The following is a 23,706-nucleotide window of genomic DNA, read 5'->3' as shown; positions in this document are numbered from 1 at the left end:
CGCGCAGCGGGATGCGCCCGCCGCCCCGTCCCAGCCACGCCGGGCGGCGACCTCCTGCCGGAGTCGCGGCGAGGCCCGGCCGTCACTCTCGAGATGCTCACCTTAAAGTGTAAATCACACAATCCGACACTACCGAAACAGAGCAGTTCTTAAGCGTTTTTAGGCTCCTACTAGCGGTAGTGGTTTAGATTTATCACCATGGTAGAATAAAACTTCTACCTGTCTATGGCAATGTGCAACAGACCTGATTTACTGTCATCCGTGTGGATGCAGAGCTACAGAATGAAGTTTGGGTTCAGCTTCCACTTGGTTAGTATTCAAAATAATAATGTTATGGACTGACATATGTCAATCATTTTTTCAGTCGTGCCAGAAAGGGATATCCTCCTTGTGGGAACACCTGCACAGTCAGACACGCACAACCTCGTTTAGTAGTACACACTGAGCCTTTTCACTGTGCTTGACTTCACAGCTGCAAAAAGTGTGCTAAATAAACACATTCCTGACGTTCTAGGTAGGTGGGCTTCTCCAAGTGCACATGCACTAAATAGATAAAATATATTCTTTGTATTTCTGAGCTCACAGACCTGTAAATGTTGCTCTGAAATTGGTTTTGGATCAACAATAGGAAATCGTTTACATGGAGATTTCTGTTTATTACAGTAGAGTTTCATATACTTTTACTGGTAAAATGCTGCATCCCTACATGACTCTCATATGCTAATAATTCTCTTTGGGCTGCAGGTATATATATTTGCCAGTGTCCACCAAAAATGGTTTTATTGGCAGTGATACAGCACAAAATACCAGGAACAAGGCCATGTAATCTATAATCTCATTTTAGGTTGCATCGTTTTTCTGTGAAGAGGCTGGAAAAAATCTTACCTTGTTCGTGCTTACAGTTACACTGGTGGACCTGGAGTTTCTTAGGTGGAAAAAAGATGATTGATGTATTTTCATTACTTTGTATCTTATTATCTCAATTTTCATTGCAACCTTACTTCATAACTTTTCAATATGCTTTTCTTTTTTCTTTGATGGGCACTTGACAAGTATATTTAATTTGCTTGAGCTTTTTAGTATCAGATATCCCCTGTGGAGGACATAACTGTACATAGCAATACTTACACTATCATTGAAACTAAGCAATTCACAAATTCTACAGGAAGCTACAAGTAGAGGCATATATGCACTACCAGTGATTCTGATCTAATTCAGTAATGGTCAAAAATTTTAAGGGATGCTTTCCTAAAGGCATAAACATTGCATCTGTAAAGTGAATCAGTCTGTTCCGTTAGGTATACCTGTGCAAGCACTCAATAAAATACTGTTAAATAGCTGAGATATTAACGTTCTTATTTTCTTCACTAATGTCCTACTGTGATGTGTAAAAGGGCTGGCATCCTGATCAGGAAGTAATAGGATAACAGCTATTTTTCTTTCTACTTTTCGGAATGCCACTTGAAAACCAGAGTTAAAATTTAGGATTAACTGTATCAGTAAACTGCATTAGGCCCATGGTTTTAAAGTTAAAAACTAAGACATGTCTCTTAACCATAGGCCTTTAAAAATAAGTAAATATGAAAGAAAATTATAGTAAATATTAATGAGCCATCCAAGTCAGGCCTGAGTGACTAACAGAAATTTGACTGGCCACTAGAAAATACAGACCTTAGACATCACCTTCAAATTAGTAAGGATATTTATGTAATGATTACTGGCCTTTGATATAAGCATGTTCTTCTATATGCAAATGAGTCCTGTGCAATAAATCAAATTACAGAATTTGGCCCTTAATTGGTCTTAGATTTTAAAATTCAGAATATTAAAGCATGGCATTGTATCAAGCTGCATTTTGGAGATGACTGGGCCACAAAGAGGAGAACAGGTTTTAATTTCTAATCTTTGAAATCTTACCTGTGTGTGTAAAAATCCAGAGTATTTGTTAGATGCCACAAAAACATGCAGCATAAATTCTTTGTGCTTTATGTTCTGATAAGCTGGTTGCAGCAAGGTGAAGGACTTTGCTGTTTCTCATAAATGGCCAAGAATGAGTTGATAGTTTGTATTACTGTGGCACTGAAGAGATTTTCTTCAGTGGGGTAATGTTTGCAGCTGAAAACTTAAAACTCTGTAAGCTGGAACAAGCCACCAAAATATTTAAGCATATGTGCAGTGGTGTGTATGAGTGGTGCTCGCTGCTTCACTCACTGAAACTGTTCTGCATGAAAAATCGATGTGTATATGTAAGCAAAGTTCTGGAGCCCACAAGTAGGCACATCATGAAAGACAAAAGATATACTTGAAATTTCACTATTGTGACATAAACAGAAACAACTTTAAAAGTTGTTTGGGGTTGCATTTCTTTTAGTAATTAAAAAGCAGCTGCTAGTTGTTGAGGCTTAAATTCCCAGTCCTTTGTAGCAGACGTAAAACACAGCTTTTTATTGGCTTTAACTTTATAATGGTGAATTAAAATGAAAACCAGTATATTCCTACTCACAGTCTAATCAAGGCCTTCCACACACTAAGAACATTTTATCAATTTAACTTGACACCATGGTAACATTTTACAGCTATGTTAGCAGTGAATGCTCACTATGTTTGAAACTTTTAATTCTGCTAAAGCAAATCATGTTACTCTGGCATCAACATTAGCAAGGCTTAAAAGCGGATGTTCTAAATCATCTCTGCATTTCATAAGCCAGGGAACAAAGTCACTGCAAAATCCACTGACAGCATGCCAAAATAAAATCGGAGGGTATTGGTAAGGAGAGGACTTTCTTGGGGGCGGTGAGGGAGGGAGGAGGAGTTACTCTGAATTACAAATCTATTAAACGTCATTTGAGTCCTTGACCAGGACAAATTTGCAAAGTTTATCTTTGAACAAGTGTGATTTCTGTTAACTTTCTGCAAAATTCTCTGGAAAATATTTTTTGGCAATAATACTGTGTACTGAAACCTAAGTGTACTAGCTTTATACTCATTTTTAGAAAAGGTCTTTCAAAGCCCTTTTCTATGAAGATGGAAGTCCCATAAAGTCAGGGAGTATTCCTTGTCTCAGCTGGGCCTGTGTATGGAACTTGTTATGAGTGCAGGCTTGGCCAGTGTGCTTTTTGATACCTTTCCTGTAACCGTCCATTATTAAAACCCATATAACAGAACCCAGATATCAACAATATAAGTTAAGAAACTTAACTTGTCTTTCAATCTAGTAAAGTTGCTTCCCATTAGCCATCCTTCCAAACACCTGCGTTCAATATAGCATAAAGTGTTTATCTACATTTCATATACAACATCTTGGCTACAAGGTAGGGTTTTTTAAAGGCTATTTAGCAAGCCATTGGTATCATGACTTACCCTGTGAATCTTTCAATCAAAAAGCTTCAAATTGCAACAGTATTTGGATGGGAATTTTCTGAGGAACTCAGATATACTACAGGTAATGATCTTGATAATTTGGTATATAAGGTATTATCTTTTTATTTCATCTCAAGAGCACATGAGTTCAGCAGATCCCTCATTCCCAGGTGCAAGAACTGCAGAGTCAACTGTCTTAATTGTCTAAATACCAAATTTTGTAATTAATCATATTTCTATGTAAATTCTCTATGGAATATACAGGATAAGATGTTTGCTTAGCTAGTTATTGAGTCTGTATGCTATTTTACAAGAACATTCATTGTGTATGTGCTGGTAAAACATTCCTGAGTACTTTCAGACACTGAATATGAACATAAACACACTTCTGTCTTTTAGTTCTATCTTGGTTTAAGTTTTAGGCCATTCTGTGCTGCAGGTGATGACAGCCTGGTTTAATTACATTCCACAGGGCTTGCTCCTGCAAGAAGAGAGGAGGAGCAAGGCCTTTTTGCTGTGGTGAGCTCTTATATCTGGTTGTTTTACATAACATCGTGCAGGGCTCAGGTTCCTGCATACTCATTTGGGAAAGTGAAGAGAAGCTAGATTTCATTCTAACCAAGTTGAGGTCTCTTCGATGTACATGTCACAAAATGTAGTTCAGTCTAAGTTCTTATCTCTGGATGTGCATGCAGCTGGAATGAGATCATGTAAGAAGGAGTGGAAAAATCAGGAGGGAAGTGGTGCCAAACAAGTGATACAGGAGGACATTTCAGAGGCAGCCGTTACGGCGTTTATTTTGGCCAACGGACTTACATTAACCTAGATAGAGAGCTGGGGTGAGACTGTTCATTTTTCTTCACTTGGACTGGAGATACATCATCCATGTAGGCATTATACAGCTATCCAGTAATTTTCACAGGATTGCTCAGTTGGCTTGTCTGCCCCTACCTTAAATTTGAGCCTCATGCATGGAGAGAGGGTTGTATGCAGCAAACTGTGTTCACACTGGGTAGTTCAGTTCAAATAAACTATCCTGGCTTAACTATCTGCCATGTCTTACATTCCCATTAAAAAAAAAAAAAAGCAGGGTTATTTGGAGGGGCTTTTTGTTAGGTTAGTTTTAATTTAAATCAGTTCTGTCAGCTGGGTAGCCACTTGGCCATATGGATGCTTGTGCCAACACAAAGGAGGCCTAGCTGCATAAGAAACAAAGGATGACTGAAGGCAGAGTCTTTAAAGCCTATGATGCAGACAGCGCTTGTGGATCCACCATCACTGCAAGCACTTCTGCTTCCTGAAGCTTATTCTCAAAGCCTTTGGCCCAAACAGTTTGTCGAGTAATCTAAAAGGGCATTCAGAGGACTTTCCAGAATAACAGCCCTATCAAAGATGTGTAAAGTGACCCATTTATCTTAGTGAATAAGTGCGCTTTAGAGAAGAATGAAGCTTTTTAATGTAGGTCAGGATGGTAACAGTTCCATTTATCTGCTGCAACTCAAAAATTTCAGTATTGCCATTTGCAAACTGGGGAGGAGACAGATTTGCCCTCACAGGAATCTTAATGGCCCTCTGGCAATAATGCAGATATTTGAGGAGGGAGAAGAGCAAAAACCTCTGTTATTTATAGGATTGATGCTCTTGCCATCATTACTTGGTTTTGATTATTAAGCTGGAACATTTTCATGATGTCATTTATATTAAGATTCCCAGGATCAGTTACGTGGACATGACTTGGTCTGGCCTTTCTTTTGAGGATCTATGTCTAAGAAAGGGTATCCTCCCAAACCACTGCAGTCCTGTGGTAGTTCTCTACACATAACCATTTAGCATGTGTCAGATGGTGTCTCATGTTCCATTTCACTGGCCCATAAATGTGTCTGGACTAAACACTGGAAGGATGAGCTGGATTAACTAATACTATTTCTGAAGGGACTGTTTTGAGAAATCCTCCAGCTGGCAACATTCTATTTAGCCCACTCTCAGTACGCCAGGAGATGCTGCCCAAAGGAGACAGATCATAGTTCTAGACAACCAGAATTCTAAACGTGCAACATTCCTGGTAATTTTGTCTAAGGAAAAAGCTATGTGGAATTGTAACTACAGCGGCAGTGAAGAAAGGTTGTCTTGATGTCACTTTATCTGTCTCGAGTAAATTAATTGTTATCTGTATAAATGGGAGTAGCACATAAATATCAGATGATGCCAAATGCCCCATCTTGATCCTGACATCTCTTACCATCTTTGATCAACAACAAATGAACAGCAGGGCAGAAGACAGCTTTCTGACAAAACAATTACAAAAAGCAAGCTATGCTTTGCAGTCACAAAGCAGAATAGAAGAGGAATCCCACACCAAGGGAAGTCCACCTTCTTTGGACATTTGTTTGTCAGATAAATCCTGCTCTCTGGAAAGTTTTCTGAGGTAAAACCCTTTACTTGGAAAGTAAACCCACTTGTGATCTTTTTTTTCTGTCAGTTCTTGCCTTATGTCTACCACCTGGTGTTGATATGAACAATTTCCAAGTAAAGACTGCAATTGTGCTCTGCAATTCTCTGCTCTGACCTGCTAAGAAATCAGTGAGTCCTTTGCCTCAGTGCTTTTGTGTTGTTCTCAACTGAATATCAGCATTTAAAAACAGATACATATTCTTGAAAGGTCTGCTGATTTTAATGAACATAAAATCTTTATTTTTTATTTTCTGGAAGGAGAGAAAGGGGTTTTTTTGGGCTGTTGTACTGGATGACAACAAGGTTTAGAAAGGTTTGGATCCTTGGGCATCATGCAGGATTTAAAGTGCAGTTTGTCACCTCTGCAGGGCTAACTGCTTCCCTCAGGTTAGTATTTCTTCTGGAAGGACAGGCACACTGCAACAAAAACAACCTTTCAGCTGTTTAGAGTTAGACCTGGCACATCTGGGAACTTGCTGAGCTACTTCAACTCACACAGAAGACCATTTAGGGTTTTTTCTTACTAGATGAGTTAGTCTTGTGTGAGGTTAGTGAGATGAACTGGTTTATAGGGCATCCAGCATGAACTGGATTACTCAAGGTAGCATGGAGAAAAGGGGAATCTTCATGTTGAAATGAGTTACCAAGTCAATTTCAGCCTTGCACTCATGAAACAGAGAAGGTAGAGCAAAACATGTAAGTTACCCATATTATTTTCAGTGATTTCAAACAATAATTTAAATCTAAATTGAACTAAACTGTTTAAATGTACTGGAGCGAATTAGGGTTGGATCACGCATTTTTCTGGTTCACATGTGGAAGGAGTAACCCGTGATCTTAATAGTGTTTGGAATGGTGAGGTCTTCAGCTGACTCAGCACGTTCCATGGGGATACCTGACTGCTGTGATGGCAGCGGCAGACCTTGTCCTCCTTCCAAAGACAACAGTTCTGTATGCAAGTAATACAATGCAAGTTCAAGGATGTATCTTTGAACCAGCTCATTGTAAAGAGAGAGAGAAGAAAGATTTTTAAACCAATGGTGATACTAGTATTGCTGGAAATGATAGTTTCAGTGACAGTATTACAAGCCAAAAAAGGTTTATACTGAGAAATCAGTGTAAAATGTGAAAAGTGGTAGATCAGCATACGCTGAAAAAACTGTATCCCTGTCACTGTATAAATTAATGTGATCAAAAAACTATTATTTTCTAGGGCTCTCTCTCAGAATTGTTTTAAGAATGCTAGTCAAATGGCAGATTAAATCCACCTTGGTGGAAAGTATTTGCCTTCTTAATGTCTCTCATAAAAGAATAGACAAGGAAATAATTAAGCATAAAGCAGGAAATAACACATTATATCCAGTAATATTTTTATGTGAAGTTTTATGAAAAGGGACTTGGATGGAATTTAGGCTTCTGTGTATAAATAAACCTGGTGGCTGTTGCTGCTGCAGTAAGGACTTGACTGTTTGACTTGAGTTGTGCATTTGTATTTGCCTAGAACTGACCTGGCTTTGGCCAGGCTGTGTAGGTCTGTGCCCAAACATGACTGAGATCCAGAAAGTTGTTTTACTTGAATACACTGAAAAGAAAACCCTGCAGATGCAGAGGAAAACCCTGCAAATGTAATACAGACCATGGAGTACTTACACAATCACAAAAGGAAGTAGTGGCTAGTAGGATTTTGCAGAATAACAGTTATGGCATGGCATTTGTCTCCTACCATGTCATTGTTCCCTGCACTGTTTCTGTGTTTTCTGTGGGTTACTGGACATAACAGACCCCTTGCCCAGTACAGAATAGGGAGAAGAACTCATGCCTGCCCCTTCTACGTGGGCATCAATTCTGTGTACGTTCTCTCTGGCTCACTCATTTCTCCAGTGCAGTGCTGCACATTGCTGCAAGCCTTCAGCAGGCAGAGAGAGACGTTCTCCCACACCAGCATAAGCACGGGGAGAGGCTAGGAGAAGGGTAAATGCTGGTTAAGGAGTTAAGAGTTGTGTTTTCCCCACCAGCCCTGCCTAAGCAAAAAGTTCTCCTACAGCTTCCACTGTTTGGTTAATTGCAGAGGACTAACTTGTTAGGAAGACCATGGAGACGGTAATTGGAAATTATGGGATGAAATTTTAACTGTACATGTTTTCTTTGATCAGTTAAAGTATTATTTTCTTTCAATTAAGGCTGTTACTTGTAGCATGTAGGTGAGCCAACCCATGTAGGCAGAGGTTGTGTTTTATCAGACTGACATCACTGCTAAGAGCTCATAGTTAAGGATTATGATAGAAACTCATGTCTTGCTTTAGTTTAAATGACTGATGGTGATTGTATTAAAGGGAAGCAAGCAGGTACTCATGTGGGTAACCCACACTCGTAAGTATTTCATTTCTTACTACCTGACAGAACCTATCTGCATGTTAATTTCATAGAAAGTTCATGAAACCAACCTGTTGTATAGCTGATGGATCAGCATACAGCTGTGTTCTGTTGAGGTCTTGCATTTCTTCCTGCTTACAAAGTCTTTCAAACAGAAACTTTTTGCCTTCTGTTACCGTGTGCACTCTCTCTGTTAGCAGTTTTTGGAAGTGGAGTATGGTGTTTTCAGAAGCACTTTTCTTAAGTGGAACAGGTGACACCTCTGTGGACAAAATCAAAGTATGTAGTTAGAGTGCACAAGTCAATGAACTGCTGACACTGAAGTTTAGCACATGCTGGATTTTCCTAAAGCTGTTCTTCTGTTCTGCTCTTTTGGCAGGCATTGCCTCATGTTGTGTAAGGGATCATTGTATAATGGAGAGTAGGAGTGCAGCAGACCCTGTAAAAATCACTTATATCTCAGACTTTCGGTTTTGCCTAGCTTCAGCCCTCTCCAAGAGGTACTTATATAATAGGCAATAAATGAAAGTCTATTTAATCACACAGAGTGATTAAATACAGTGTTAGTACAGTTTGTGATGGTGAACTAAAGGGGTTGAATTCAAAAAACGTCATATTCAGATAATTTCTCTTCATCTGTCTGTAGATATCATTTCAGTATTAAAAATAGGGGTGAGCACCTTAAAACTAAGCTTTTTTGTTCCTCATTGTTTGATTTTATTTAGGGCCTGACAATTCTGCAGGAAGAAAAATAAGCTGCTGACCTTCCCCATATCAGATCACATGCCACATATTTCTATCCTTCCCATCATTTTTCTCTCTCCATGATTCTCTAGCCTATCCTGTCTTTGACACAGCTGTCTTAACCTGCTTACGTGTTTACAGACACAGTAGTGCAATATGAGGAAATCACATCCATGACTGTGCCTGTCCCTACTTTCCCGTAAGCAACACGGGCAGTTGAGACATCTTGGTTTTTAAATACTGTCTTTTCTTTGCATATGATTCTTACAAATCAAGTACATTTATGTTTACCTCATTTATACCAGGGATGAGGATTTAAATAAATAAATTGCAATTTTCCTTAGCCCTACATTTTTATCAGAACTCTTCTTTTGCCAACTGTTGTGGGTAAAAGAAGAATGTTGGTTTGGAGCTCGGTGTTAAGTTCCAGGATTATTTTTTGTAACTGTCTGAATACTGGGTGTAAGAATCTGGCATCCAATTCAACAGCAGTGTATAGGTGCTTTTAAAAGTCAGAGGCTCTTACCATCATTCCATGTTTTCCTCTTGATACTCAAAGATCCTGTGTTTGATGTAGCATCTCCCACTGAAACTTAGAAGAGGAAAACAAGGTGACTAAGTGTTTTGTCGAGATTCTCAAGGCACAGTCAGTCACATACCAGAAAGTTTTATACTACAAAAGCAAATACCCTAGGACAAGACACATTTATTTGGCAGATGCCTCAAACAGATTAGTAACTGAAGCTTCTTTTCTGAGAGGTTATTGCTTTACTGGCTGCTGCATCAGCATTCACAGCCCAGATTACACACTCCTTTTCTAGCATGCTAAAATGTAAAACAGCCAAGTTGGTTGTTGGTGTTGACAGCATACTTGGTGCTGACAAATCCTATTCATGGAGAGTAGAAACGAGCAGTAATATATTCAGTTCCTGTATTTGGAAGAAAATACATGTCTTGAGAATGTGATCAAGCACAAGACTGAGGCAGGGGAGAAGAACAGTCACCCCACAGCTCTATGGATGTCATTCCAGCCACAACTAATGCACTACTGTATTGTGCCCTTGGACACCACATTAGGGCTCTGATTTATGACAGAGGACCAGCTGGCTTAAGGATGGTTCCAGCAGTTTCTGCTCAAGCTGTCCATCTGGCCTTTGCTGCAGAAATGGTGCAGGTCCTCAACTAAGATTTGTGATGTTGCAAACTATTATCTAACACATTGAGAACAATCACAGTTAGTTCTGCTTTATCTTAAGTCACTGAACCCTAAGTTGCAGAGGTTCAGTTATTTCTACAAGAGCACCTGATCTGCCTGGAGCCAGGAGCAGGTGCCCCTGAGGTCTGGAGCAGTTGGGCAGTCACGAGAACCCTTACAGCAGACACAAGATTAGCTGCGTGGTTCCTAGATCAGTGGGTTTTTGATACTAAAATAGAAGCAAACTCTATTTCAAAAACTGAATCTGCTTTAGCAAAATTAATACAATTATTAGAAGTGCTCAAATAAACATCACTGCCCTGGATTTTTCTCTGTCTTGACTGCAGTGTGTGTTGAATTATTATAGTTCAGGTTTTTTGGAGCCCTTGCACTTGGCTTGATTGCTACTGATTTGTGTAATTCTAAATGGTATGAGCTTGCAGCTCTCTATCCATCAGACTTTACATGCCTGCTGTATTACCTCTAAAACCTGCCATGTGTTCTAGCACCATTTCACTGTATGTCACTTAGGCTTTCAAAAGCAAAGATCCTCCAATCGCATTGAATGCTTCAGTGCTTTCACTTTTTGCTAATATTCTCACTTCTTCATGTCTCCATAGGCCACTTGTGTTCCCTGAGTATTCACTATGTGACCATGCAGATACAGCTTCCCCATTTATTTTCCCTCCCCATTTCTGGCCACACATTTCACACTTACAGCATGGCTCAAACAGGCAACTTTCTAAAGTTTCACTTCAAGCACTTTCTCTCATCACTGAAGTTTTTAGTACCTGATAGGAGACTTGAGCTTTCACATCCCCAGCCTGAGGTTCCCAAAGTCTGTCTTCTTAAGATACAGTCAACTTCATCATAAAATCTCATTTTTCTCCTGGGATTTCCAAGATGCTCATTTTCTTTCTGCAGTGCACGGTATTCATATTTTAGGTTCTTGTACTTTGTGCGACATTGTTTCCAGTCTCTGTCTATACCACGTTTCATTAACCTTCTGGCAATTTCCTCAAATATTTCTTTATTTCTTGTGGCCCCTTCAAGCATTTGTTGTATCTTTTCATCTGACCATATGTTTATCAGAGCCCTAACTTCATTATCACTCCAATGTTTTCCTGCTCCAGTATCATTAACTGTAATAACTTTAAAGTGATTTTGTGCTTCTTCCAAGGGAATGTGATTGTCTGAAAATATAAATAAAAAACCAACTAACTGTAAATGCTATAAATACATTCTAAATATACATATATGAAAGCATAATTGCAACTAATGACTAATCTTGTAACTTTATAATATTAGTATATATACACAATTGTTTTCTCTTAAGTATGCAAAATACGTAGCAAGTGGAATCTCTGGCTTCTCCAAGGAATCTAAAATTCAACATTTTGTCACTATAATTTTGCCACTGTTGTTGTGAAATTAAAGACAGATGTATCCAAGTGTTATATGTAGGAAAGCAATAATCCTTAAGCTTTAAAGATGACAGCATTGGTGAGAAGTGTGGTTTCAAATTAAAATGGCAACATGCAAATGAAAAGGCTACTGGGGATTCAACAGAAGAAAAAAATCTTCAGACTCAAAAATAGTCAGAAGTATGCAGATGCTGCTCATCGGATATGTATAGAAGGCAAAGTTGAACTACAGTATTAATACAAGTTTTGCTCATGACAAGGAGAAGAGCTATGAAACTAATTTTTAAGTTTACTGACAAAGCTAGACTGGAGTCAGGAGTAGAAAAGTAGACCTGTGTTTACAGTAGAGATCTTATTGCTCCAGCTTTGGTACTGAAATTACAATGTGATTTATCTCATAATAAATGCATGGAAATTAATACTCACCTGTCCCAACCATCTGTTTTGCTACTGGCGTACAAGATCTGTCTTCTGAGGTAGTGCTTATAGAATCATCATCTACAGAAACACACAGTTTTAAATAGACTTGGATTTAGACAAATAGATTGCTAATATTATTGTCATCCTCTTGTAGGAAACACCTATTTCCACCTAAAAGTGTCCTAAGCCCTTAGTCTAACCCATTAGTTATAGACTTGAAGAATCACAGAGTCACAGAATCATTTAGGATGGAAGCAGTAATCTGGTAAACCACGTCCCTAAGTGCCACATCTACGTGTCATTTAAATCCCTCCAAGGACGGTGACTCCACCACTGGCCAAGTCCAAGGTGACAGTTCTGCATACCTCCCTCCTTACTTCACCAAGAACTGAAAAAGCTGCCATTTTGTGACTGCTTTGTCCAAGAGGCTCCAACCACCAGCAGTCCTCTATTCACAAACACCAGGTCCAGTGGGTACCTCCCCTAGCTGGCTCCTTCACAGCTGTGTCCGGCAGTTGTCTGCCAAACACTCCAGGAACCTCCGAGGCTGTGTCCTCTGCTGTGTTGTATTTCCAGCAGACATCTGGTAAGAAACCTCTGCTGGAGTCTCCCCCAAGGGCCAGCAACTGTGAGACTTCTCCCAGCTTATAAAATATTTCAGCTGCCTCTTCGCCCTGGCTGGGTGGTTGGTAACAGACTCCCACCAGGATACGTGCCTTGTTGCCTTCTCTTGATTCTTACCCATACATCCTCAACCCTACTGCCACCATCATGAGCTCTACACAATCAAAACACCCTCTAACATGCAGAGTACCCCGCAGTCTCTCCTTCCTTGCCTGTCCCTTCTGAAGTTTATAGCCATCCATTGCAGCACTCCAGTTGTGCAAGTCATCCCTCTGTCTTCAGGATGGAAACTATGATATAGTTTTCCTGTTACAGAATGGCTTCCAGCTCATCCTTTTGGTTGCCCTAGCTGTTGTGCACTGGTATAGATGCACCACAGCTGGGCTTTTGACCCCACCATCTTTTGGAGGTGAGAAGTTCTAATTTTTACATCGTTATTCTTAAGTGCTTCTGTGGTTTCTAACACATCAATAACCCCCCTGTGTCTTTGCTGATGTCCATCTCCTGACTACTGAAACAGCAGATCGAAGGACCTCTCTAGAACACATCCCTCAAACACTGGCATATTGTCCCCAGGCTCTCTAGTAAGTCTGGTTTTATCTCTTTCCACCTGCAAATTTAGTTTAAAGCTCTTTCAATGAGCCTTGCTAACTCCTGAGTTAAGATCCTTATCCCCCCTTTCAGACAGGTATTAGCAAGTCTGGTGTCATGGAACCGTGACTAAAAAACCCAGCATCTTCCCAGTGTCACCAGGCTTGGAGCCAAATAGTGATCTGCTGGCTCTTCCTGTTTCTTGAAACTGGAAGAAGAGAACACTACTTGTGCTCTTGATCCCTTAACCAGTTCCAAGGCCCTGAAGTCTCTCTTGATTGCCCTCAGGCTTTTATTTGCAACTTCATTGCTGCCTACTGAGAAATTCTTGAAATCATGTATGAACATCAAAACCCAGCTTTGCTGGTTCTGGGTTCATTTGCTCATGCTTGGACTACTCTGAGGCTGAAAGTTCACTTTTGTGTTGACTTACTTTTTGGGTTGGGAGGAAGAGAAAGATGAGTTCTCATTGTTTGCTAGGGGATGTTATAGACTAATTATGTTCAATACTAGTTTTGGTAACAGGTAGAAGTAAATATTCCTTTTATGTTTTGAAAAACTGAGTGCTTACTGTCAGAAATAGAGATTCTTTGTAAATAAGCAGGTTCATTTGATGTGCTTTCTGTAATGGTACTTGCCAGGATATGCACAAACTAGTACTTGGAATTTGTACTTGCTCTATAACTTGTTTCCTCTTAAGTCATTTGGCAAATACTTGTTTTTCATAAGCCATGTGCAGGAATATATTTTGTACCTGTGGAAAATTTGAAAATCATACAGTCATCAGCATGTGTGTGTGATTTACATGGGGTACTAGAAAAAAAGTGGTTTTTCTCATAAATAGGCACCCTATAACTCTTGAGAAAATTCTTGCATCTTCCTTAACACTTGCAGCTATTGGAAATGGGCCAAAATGGAGCTATAGGTCTACTCCTAGGCTCCTAATAGATTCCTTTTTTTTAAACTATTACCAACCTCCCCATGGTGTTTTCATTTCTGTGCTCCTTCTCTCAACCATACTGGCTCTCTGATCTCCTCCTGTCTTTGGCAGTGGCACTTGTGTAGTGCTGACCTGCATGATTACTGTGCTCAATTGGATACGGCATGATAGGGAGTTTGTGTGTATGAGGCCGTCAGTTGAGTTGCATGACATTTTATCCTCCACTTTGCATTCATGTGACCTCACTATGTCTCAACTTCCAGGGTCACAGATGTACTTTATGCTCAGCGTCACTCGTGTTTCTGTGTGTCATTGTTGTGATGGCACTGCTCTGATGTTGTCCTCAGTGTCACAGTCACCACAGTTGTCTTGATCAAGAGGAGCCAATGCAAACAGTTGTAAAGGGTGTCTCAACATCCAAACTACAGATAACATAATTGCTGAAAAGGAAGCTCTTGGCTGGCATATGCCTGATGCATACAATAGAAATATTCTTATGGTAGAAACTTCCAGTGTCAAAGGCCAAAGAATTGCTGTTCACAGACTCACTATAATTGGTTTTTTTTTCTATTAACTTCTGTGTACAAACAGCAGTACTGTAAAGAATATTTTGATCCAGGGTGTCAGGTCACTATATTTCAATGTCATCATTATTTCCTCTGATGTCTTTTTTCCATGATCTTCTATGGTTTTTATGCTTATTTATTCCAGAATAAATATTAATATCCCTACTGCACTCTAATGTTAAATTTTAACATTTTAAATAAAACAAATCTTCTCCCGATCACTTGTCATTGAATATATGACTTCTGCATATTGCTGAGGTGCTGATTTCAGTTTTATATTTAAAACAGTCCAGAATATATGTGGAAATTGCTTGATAGTAAATAATCTGATATTAAATGCAGCCATGAAGTAGTTTGAAAATACAGACTAGATATAAAATGTTCTGAGTTTTTGAGACAGCTGTTTATTTACCTTTCCATTTTATTCTCTCTAGCAACTGTAAGAAAACTGTAAGAAAAACAGTATTTGTGTCACAGTCAAATGCAGACTAATCATATTCATCAAAAAAAGGAGCATGTTGTCTGGGAAAATAAGATTTTTTAATAATTATGGGAAGGAGAAATCAGTGTTCATACATTTCTGCACTATGAAATCAAGCAAACCCCATAATTTTTCATAACCTAGAAGTAGAACAAGTATAATTTGCTGGAATAACATATGAACCTTTGGAATCTGCAATGCCCAATAAAGTAGAATGTCCTGTTAGAACTATCACGACAAAGTCATGACCTACCTATATCAATCGTCTCCTTCTTTATTTGTGTAGCTTCCAGAGCTGCTGGGGTGGAGTTGGCAAAGTCCCCCTCATCTTCAAGGATTTCTGTAAAAAATAATCATTTACGGAGTTCTTAAACTAAACAGGTCTTCAGTGATGTCTTAAGAATCACCCACTTCAGAATGCCACTGATGATAACTATTGTTAAAGATTTCCTCTCTTAACACATTAAGCTGCCATTTCTCTGCAGTAATAGGCTTAAGAGCAGAGTGTACTCATTTACATATTAAAGTAAATCCAGAACACCACATAACAGCTACAGCATACAAGTTTATGGGTTAAATGTGCAAACTCTTAAGTTATTTTAACCTGGATCAGAATTTGTAGCATGGTTCACTGATGGTGGGTGTAAGATATCTAGGTACTGGCAAATGTTTGTGCAGCAGAACAGGCAAGACAGTGACTTGCAAAAAGGGTGCAGTACATACTGAAATTTTTGAAAGACTCCAAAGTGACTGATGCCAAGATTGTCTGAATAAGCCCCAAAAGGAGCAAGGGTCCTGACATTGCATCAGGGTGCTGTGCCTGGACATTTGATCTGTAAGGCTGCCTGCCTGATGGAAACAATGTACTAAATAGTAAAGCCTGTCCTGAGAGCATCTCTGCTGCTGCAGCTTGCAGGGGTTTACATCACACAGCTGATGACAGAGGTGTCCCTGGGCTCCCCTCCATGGGGAGGAGATCTCCACTCCTCTGCCATTGGCCTACTGTTGTTTAAGGGAGAATTCCACCCCTCTGCCCTGGGACAGAGGGGTGGGCAGGTGGATGATGCAAGTGGTCTTGCTGATCCTCGCTTCCCAGTGAGGACACTGCTCTGCAGAGATTAAATGGTGAAGGCCACATCATGGATCAATAACAGCAGTTTTCTGGCTCCCAGCCTGTTCTCAGTCCATTTAAGAATATTGCCCCTAAACATTGAGCAATAAAGTTTAATCTAGAGCCATTTTATTAAAAATTACCCCCAGATCAATACAGCTTTGTTTGTGTCAGATGTTCTTTATGATGTGACAAGCTTCATGTGCCTTTCTCTTTTTTTTTTTTTTTTTTGGCGAGCCAAGAATGTGGGTAGGGAGCCTGGCTTTTTTTCTAAGGCACCTTTCAGAGTTTGGGAGGGAGGGCACAAGAAGAGCAGGACTGAGCCAAACAGAACAAGCCATCAACAGTTTCTGGCACGGATAAAACACAGTGGCTCCATCTGCATTGTTCAGTGAAGCTATAGACAGTTGCCAGCAAATATGCTTAATCTCTACTTTGTGTTTGAAGCATTGCTCACAAGGCCACCCGAGCAATGCTGTCACAGTCTTTCCTTTCACCCGCTCAGACTGATACAAGTTCTGTTCTCTTTTGGCACTCTGTCACTATCACTAATTATCTTGTTTTCTGGCTTATGAGGCAAGATTAGTAATTTGTCTCCTAATCCTTACTCTCATGTGTGTCTTGTACAGTATAAAAGGGAAGTGCGATATGTTAAAGCTAGGGAAAATTTTCAGTGTGTGGCTTATGTTTACTCTCCAACAACTTGCAAAGTTGCTGCCATCTCTGTCATGCAGACCTGTGAGAGTGCATACAGAAAACTGTGGATGCACAGCTAAGAGTTTGTGTCTGCAGCCCAAATAGGCCTAGGCTAAGGCAGTGAATAATCAACGACTTTGGGGTTTGCACTTCTCTGAAACACTGCTTAAAACTAGCCTGGGGCATATGTATGGAAACATTATCTTTTGACTTTATATCTGTACATTTTAAAATTCTGTGCACACAGCAGCAAGTGTTCAAGCCAATGTTAAGTGCCTGAGTATGTACCGACTTAAGATCTTAACTTTAAACAACAACTTTAAACAAAAAACCCTTGCTTAGGAGTGTATCTTGGAAGTGTCATGACTTACTCCAAATTTGTTTTGAGAGGGACACAGAGTAAAGTGTACAGGGTACCAAAAATCCTAAGAAAACAATGACAAGGAAAGGAATTTGTTTGAAGTAAAATACTTGCTGTAGGTATTTTTAAGAACATCAGGGTACTGGTATTTCTTAGAAACCTGTTTTCATCTCTACCGTTGTTCCTGGCACTTCAGATTTAATCAAACACTGTGGTCGTACTGCTGAGTCTGACACACGTGGAATGTACATGGAGTTCAGATTGACAGATTGTTTAGACTGAAGTAGTCAGCTCTTCTGAAAAGATTTCCGTAACTAACTAAAAGTGATCCCACGAAATTGAAGACATCAGTAAAAATGTCCAAGTAATGTTTTATTTGCAGATCGATTCAATGTGGGTTATGTTTTGCCAGAAGAGAAAGCAACCCGCAGTCCTATCGCAGGACGCTTTAGCTGAAAACCCCCGTGTTGGGGACTCTTGTGGTCCTTCTGCTCCCCCAGCTGGGCAGTGCTGACAGCGACATGTGAGCAACTAGGACAGTCTGTGCAGCAAACTGTGTGGATTTATTTACCTCTGTCTTCTTCTCAGATGGACATCTGCTGCTCTTAGAGTAGCAAATTCATGTGGGCAGAGGAGAAAAACAGTACCATGGCACATCAAATAACTAGGTGTTTTCCTGAAGCTAGCGTGCCTGTCTTTTGACTAACACCATCTTCGTATTTTCCTTACTAGAGTATGGCAAACCCAAATGGGCTGTTTGTAGACTGGCAGTGGTGGCCGCGTTCCTATGGCTCATAACTCAGATTCACATGTAAGATCGTGAGAAGCACATGTACTCTGAGACAGCTCATGCATCTTCTGTGCATTTATGCAGCTGCAGTTGCCAGAAGGCAATGTCTGCCCAGGCTAACTCGTCCGTGTGTGTGTGTGTGTATATATATATGTATATATTCATATAGGCAAGTGCATATACAGCTCTGGCTGCAGAGTACATTAATTGCATATAATGATAAGGAAGATAGCTAGATATGAGTTTAACTGTTTCTAAATTCTCATTTATTAGGGTTAGGTTATCAAATTAGTGTTTTCTACGAATTTTTTTTCAAGGCACACAAATACCTATAAATTTAATAATTCCATGCCTGTTGAGAAACACTTTTCTACAAAATTTCTGTTGAATATGCAGGAGCTTTATAAAAAGTCACATCCTAAATGCTAGTGATCATGAGACATTACTGATATCGAACAACCAATATAATATATCACTGCCTGTTTGCCTTTTTCACTGTTTATCAGTGAGCATATTTATGAGTACAGAAGTACATACAATCTCTTTACTTACCAGTTTCTCACTTCAAAATTATTTGGAATGTCTAGGAAAAGCATGTACCACAACTAGAGAACAAAGGGTCTCCATGATATTGTAATGTAAAAAGTGTGCATCTTTGCTTTATGCAATACCTAATCATGTTGCCATTAGTAAAATTAAAGACTAGGTGTCTTTTACCACTTATTTGAGTGTGTATTGTTTGTTTGGGAATGAGGGAAAGAATTTTGCAAACTGAAGTTGTTCATGATGGAGTGTGGTTTTGCCTTTTTCCCTCACAGAAGTTTAAAAAATAGTCTTATGAGTGGATAGGCTGAGCCACAGACACTTTTGAAGCAGTTGCTATTTTAATTTTTCCCCACAAAATCATATTGCATTTACAATTACCCAGAAATAAACAAAGTATGCAGTTAAAATACATATATTTGAAAAGGGAGATGGTAAACTACAGATATTTTTACACCTACACTTATCTTAAAGGACAGAAATGTGTACTCAGAACTTTACTAGAAATATTCATTTAACTTCATCTTAAATAGCTTGTTTGGAAGAGTGCAGTCCAAGAAGTTACAATAGTATGTAGCACCAGGCGGTTGAAAGCTGTCAGATGACAGTTAAGGGGCACTGCTGAATCTTTGTATTATTACAGTGTCTTACTACTGTCCATGTGTAAGTAGTAATTTTACTTGTGGATGGGGAGAAAAGGAATTTAATACATTCTTTAAGCAGTCTTAACTGGATCCCACAAGGTGCTGTTTATGACTTCTTTCATATTTGTCTCTCTCAAAATGAGGTCCCTATAGGCAATGCACTTGTCATGACAACCTGTTTTTCTCCACTGCATGCTTCAAGTGCCCATGGTGAGCTGGTAAAAGGTTGCTATGTTGGTTTGGGGTTTTTTTTGTTTTGTTTTTTTGTTGTTAGTAAATTTAAATTTATGAATGTAATTGCTATTGAATGAAAAAACTAAAATGCTACTGTCTGGTATACCTCAGATTACCTCTCATGATCAACCATCTCTTTACTTACTTGCCATAGCTGTTTCTTTCATTATATGCAGAGCTGCCCCATTCTCTGGAGTAGTATTTACAATAACATCATCTGTCAGAAGACTTTTAATTTGATACTAAAATCTTTCAAGTTCACATTAGACCATTTTAAATTCTGTAAGACTACTCCTTAATGCTTAATTTAGACCATATTCTGCCTCACACTACTGAAACAGAACATGAGGTACTCTGTTGTAGGCAATAAAACTTGTCAGCCTGAGAGACTTTCATGTGTCTCTAATTGAATGTTAAACTTCTGCTTCCCCTGAAATTTATGTTTTCAGATGTAAACCATAATCTTTCTTTGTAAAGAGCAGAGCATATGACCTTCATATTCAGTGAGACTATTAAATGAAGTCTTCATCCCCTGACATGAGCATTTACACAATTATATCCTGATCACGTATTGTGAAAAAGAGATGCTGTATTTGTTCATGCACAGGAGACTGAACAATACTAATCTTTGGGAATAGATAGTTTAGGTAAATGTAAGTGCAGTAGTACATTGCACTCAACTTGCTTAAACCAGTAGTTTCTTCTCTACATTCTGTGTCACAAGTCTTTGAAATGAGTGCTTACTAGACTGATTTTATCAAATTTAGCAGGACATTGTAAATGTCATACATAAGTACATGGCAGTTATCTCTATGACATTATCTCTTGTTTTAAAATTTTCTAGGTCTCTGCATTTTCTACCCATACTTACAGTTTGGACTTATTTTAGAAATTAAATTAAATTTACTAAATTTAGGTATTTACATAAAATAGAAGACTTTTCAGATTACCTGAAGCAGAAACTTTCTTTACATCTGCAACCTGTAGGTCTTCTGACATATTACTTACAGAGTCCTCTTCACCTGTGTCTCCAGGCATTTCTGTGTAAATAATGCTAAATTAATTAGGGCACCAAATTTTTATACTTCATAAAAACAGCTGTCATGTATCAAATCAAAAAATCCATCTAGCCTCAGATTCTCTTTATGCCAGCAGGCAAAGTAGATGCATAAGCAAAATGTCTGCAAAATGTCTCCAAAATGCAGCTGAAGAGTGAATCTTCCCCCAAAATGTTCTCACATTTTCAGCCAGTCTTTGTGTAACATTTTTCTTGACTTCTTCCATTACTTTAGTAACTTCTAGTCTTACATTTGGCCAACATAATATCATCCCCTCATCTAAAAGTTTAATGTTTAATTCTGTTCTTAAACAACAAGCATGTTTCTGGTTGTACATACCAATAAAAATATTTTAACTCTTGGAACATGTAGGTTCATCGGTCTACTCTAATTCTGCATTGATCATCCATTACCAGTAATTGTCAATAACCACCCAAAACCAAAGGCAAGCTCTGCCAGCATTCTTGGTGCTGTTCCTTTTGCTATTTTCACAGTTGTCTCACCAGTTTGGGAGTCTTGCTCCAAAGGCCAATAAAGCTCAGCTATTTCAGACCATAAGAGAAAGACAGTTTATATGTCAATTTTTTTAACCCATGTCTATAACTACAGATTTCTTTTGTTCAATGTCTTAATTTTTCCAGTAATATAGTCTGACTATCTCTCTGATCCATTTCTTTTATCTAAACTGGAAACAGTCTCCTCTGACACGATTTTGACTGGAATTGCCTCTCTGTATCATTTTATCTTATGCCTTTGTCTTTTTTTCCTCCTTTCTTTCTCAATTCCATTAAAAAAATACAGGGCAATCACCCAATCCAAAATATTACCTTATAACATAATACAAAACTACTAGACAAATAGTAAATTTCCATTCGGCATTTTTCCCCCAGAGCCAACTGGTTAATCTCTCTGTTTGCGCTTTTTGAGTTTTTTTAAGGTCTCTCTAGTGCTGGAAAACTTAAAATTTTAAATGATATGTGGGTAGATATGTTGAAGTACTTACCTATGGAATCCTTTTCTGATTTTGCTTCTGTCCATTCTGGAGGCCTCTCACTTTCATCATTATCTGATTTACTTGCTTGTTCCATGGTGCAGTGCCCCAGAATAGCATCCAGTTCATTAAAAAATTTCATACTTTTACTTGTACTCCCTGAGTCTTGGGCACTTTTTACACTCTTGTATTCATGTTTCAGGTTTTTGTATTTTGTCCTGCACTGCTTCCAGTCCCTGTCAATTCCAAACTTCTGAAGTCTAGCAGCAACTTGTTCAAATATTCTCTTATTTCTCACTGTCCCTTCCAGTTGTTGCTGGATATTTTTGTCTGACCATATGCGTATCAAAGCTCTGACTTCATTAACAGTCCAGTGTTTTCCTCCTTCATTTGCTACTGTAGGAATAAAAGCCGGTGGTTTGGAAGCCTCTACTGCTGACGCTGGATTACCTGCATTGTGTGGGGTAGGGGAGAGACACAGATATGGGTTACCTGCACTGGGTGGCTGGGGTGGGGAAAGGACAGAGAGAGTGGGAATGAAGGATGCTATTTCTCCAGAGAAAGACAGAGCAGAGGTGACATTAAAATCAAGCGCTTCGTTATTAATTTGTCAGCATTTTTGTTAATTCTGATACAATTTTTGCCTTCACTTGAAGATAGATATTAAGATAGCACATGTACATTTAATTAATCTAAGAGGAGCATTTCTTTCTTCTGTTCCCTAATACACTAAATTTTTACCTGTGACACCTTTGGGAACAACTGATGAGCTGCTTTGTCCTTCAGACATCAGAGAGGAGAAGAGAACTGTTGGGAAGACGGGACGTGCTGCATGAGCACAATAATAAATTGGCCCCGAGTCACCGGCACCAGCATCAAGACTTAACTTTCTGCATTCATGCCATACTTTAGTTTTTACACACATGGAGAGATTTAACCTGGGTAAGGAACTGAAGAATCTGATCCTCCTTTCTTAACAAAGCACCCCAGCTGTGGGGAGCAGAGGAATGGAGACTTTTGCTTAAGTGAAACATTTGTACGATAGAACCCATTTCTCATGGCACAGAACCTCCATCTTTCTCAGGACAGATCAATCAAAAATATTTGGGTTTTTTTAGTAAAAATTAGAGTTTGAGTTGTCTTACTCTGCAAAACTAAGATATCTTTTCATTTTCTCCGATCTACAACTTTATTTTTTAACATTATGAGGTAAAGGTTGCCACCCATGCAATAACTTAAAACAGTGAAATATGATAGATTTTAATTTTTTAATGTTTCCCTGTTTCTATTTAAGAAATTGCTTTAAGACTTGTTTAGATTATCAAATTAGTTTGGAAAGTGATCTTTCATGCATTTTCTAAATCTTTGCAAAAATAACTAAAAAACACAAAGAAACCCAAAACCAATTCCAGGGCATCATCAAATAAAGCAGCATGAAAATGCACAGTAACTGACAGGTTTTTGCAGTCATACTGAAGTGATAAATGCCTTTGTCCGTGTCTTTTTCTGGAAGGGCAAACCAGATTATGGGGCTTCGATACTTTATAGCCACTGAGATGTGTGTGATGGCAATAATATCTAACCCTTGATTGTGCACAGAGCTTCAGTGAGCATACTTAAAATAACCTGTCTGGGGACAAACTTGTCCTAGATAAAGCCATTCTTTGCTAGTCTCCATAATTCATTCTAGTTGTCAGTAAGTTGTTCTAACGGATACCATTTTTTCTTCCCCCTTACAGTCCTGGGTTAATCAGGACTCTGCAGCAGCCAGCTCATAGGCAATGTAGTTGAGAAAGGTAATTTTCAGGTGGCACATCAAAATTTCTCCATTTCTTCCTGAGGGAGTGAAAGAAAATGCTGATTTACAGGTGAATCAAACCATAGGAACTGCCACAGTTGACAACTTCCAACATCAGACAGGCCAGAAAGGAAAGGCCTAGACAGGATGAGAAGAAGAGAGGACGAAGAATGCAAGAAGGTGCTCCCTACACTTCCCAGTCAAAGCCATAGAGCATGAGGGCATCTGGGAGGAATAAAGTTTCTTTACTCTTTGTATAGACCAATATTTCTCACTAGTCAGCTCATTTCCAACAGAGCTCACTTTTGGTT

The 23,706-nt window shown here is 39.0% G+C and overlaps 2 protein-coding genes across 4 annotated transcripts in view; both read right to left on the bottom strand.

The window, feature by feature from the left end:
• The window catches only part of PAICS (phosphoribosylaminoimidazole carboxylase; phosphoribosylaminoimidazolesuccinocarboxamide synthase), a 17,651-nt gene extending 10,890 nt beyond the window's left edge, over window positions 1–6,761 (bottom strand). Inside the window, exon 1 of the mRNA XM_017744358.1 lies at window positions 6,707–6,761. The gene's annotated coding sequence lies outside the window, so the exon portion shown is untranslated. The remainder of the gene's footprint in view (window positions 1–6,706) is intronic.
• The window catches only part of LOC108449136 (trihelix transcription factor GTL1), a 30,688-nt gene continuing 7,534 nt past the window's right edge, over window positions 553–23,706 (bottom strand). For 2 of the 3 annotated variants that reach the window (XM_017744354.1, XM_017744356.1), the window contains 8 exons: window positions 21,610–22,047; window positions 20,499–20,588; window positions 15,423–15,509; window positions 11,974–12,045; window positions 10,915–11,316; window positions 9,455–9,520; window positions 8,256–8,446; window positions 553–6,228 (listed from right to left, as the gene is read on the bottom strand). In XM_017744354.1, the coding sequence (XP_017599843.1) occupies window positions 6,142–6,228; window positions 8,256–8,446; window positions 9,455–9,520; window positions 10,915–11,316; window positions 11,974–12,045; window positions 15,423–15,509; window positions 20,499–20,588; window positions 21,610–22,047 (1,433 nt within the window). In that variant the 3' untranslated portion in view covers window positions 553–6,141. Of the gene's footprint in view, window positions 6,229–7,883; window positions 8,447–9,454; window positions 9,521–10,914; window positions 11,317–11,973; window positions 12,046–15,422; window positions 15,510–20,498; window positions 20,589–21,609; window positions 22,048–23,706 lie in introns of those variants that run through there. The other variant, XM_017744355.1, reaches the window with a different exon arrangement.

This window comes from Corvus brachyrhynchos, unplaced genomic scaffold (assembly GCF_000691975.1).
Source record: "Corvus brachyrhynchos isolate BGI_N302 unplaced genomic scaffold, ASM69197v1 scaffold17, whole genome shotgun sequence".
Taxonomy (NCBI): Eukaryota; Metazoa; Chordata; class Aves; order Passeriformes; family Corvidae; genus Corvus; species Corvus brachyrhynchos.
The sequence above is the reverse complement of the archived record's forward strand: the minus strand, read 5'-3'. Positions and strand labels throughout refer to the sequence as shown.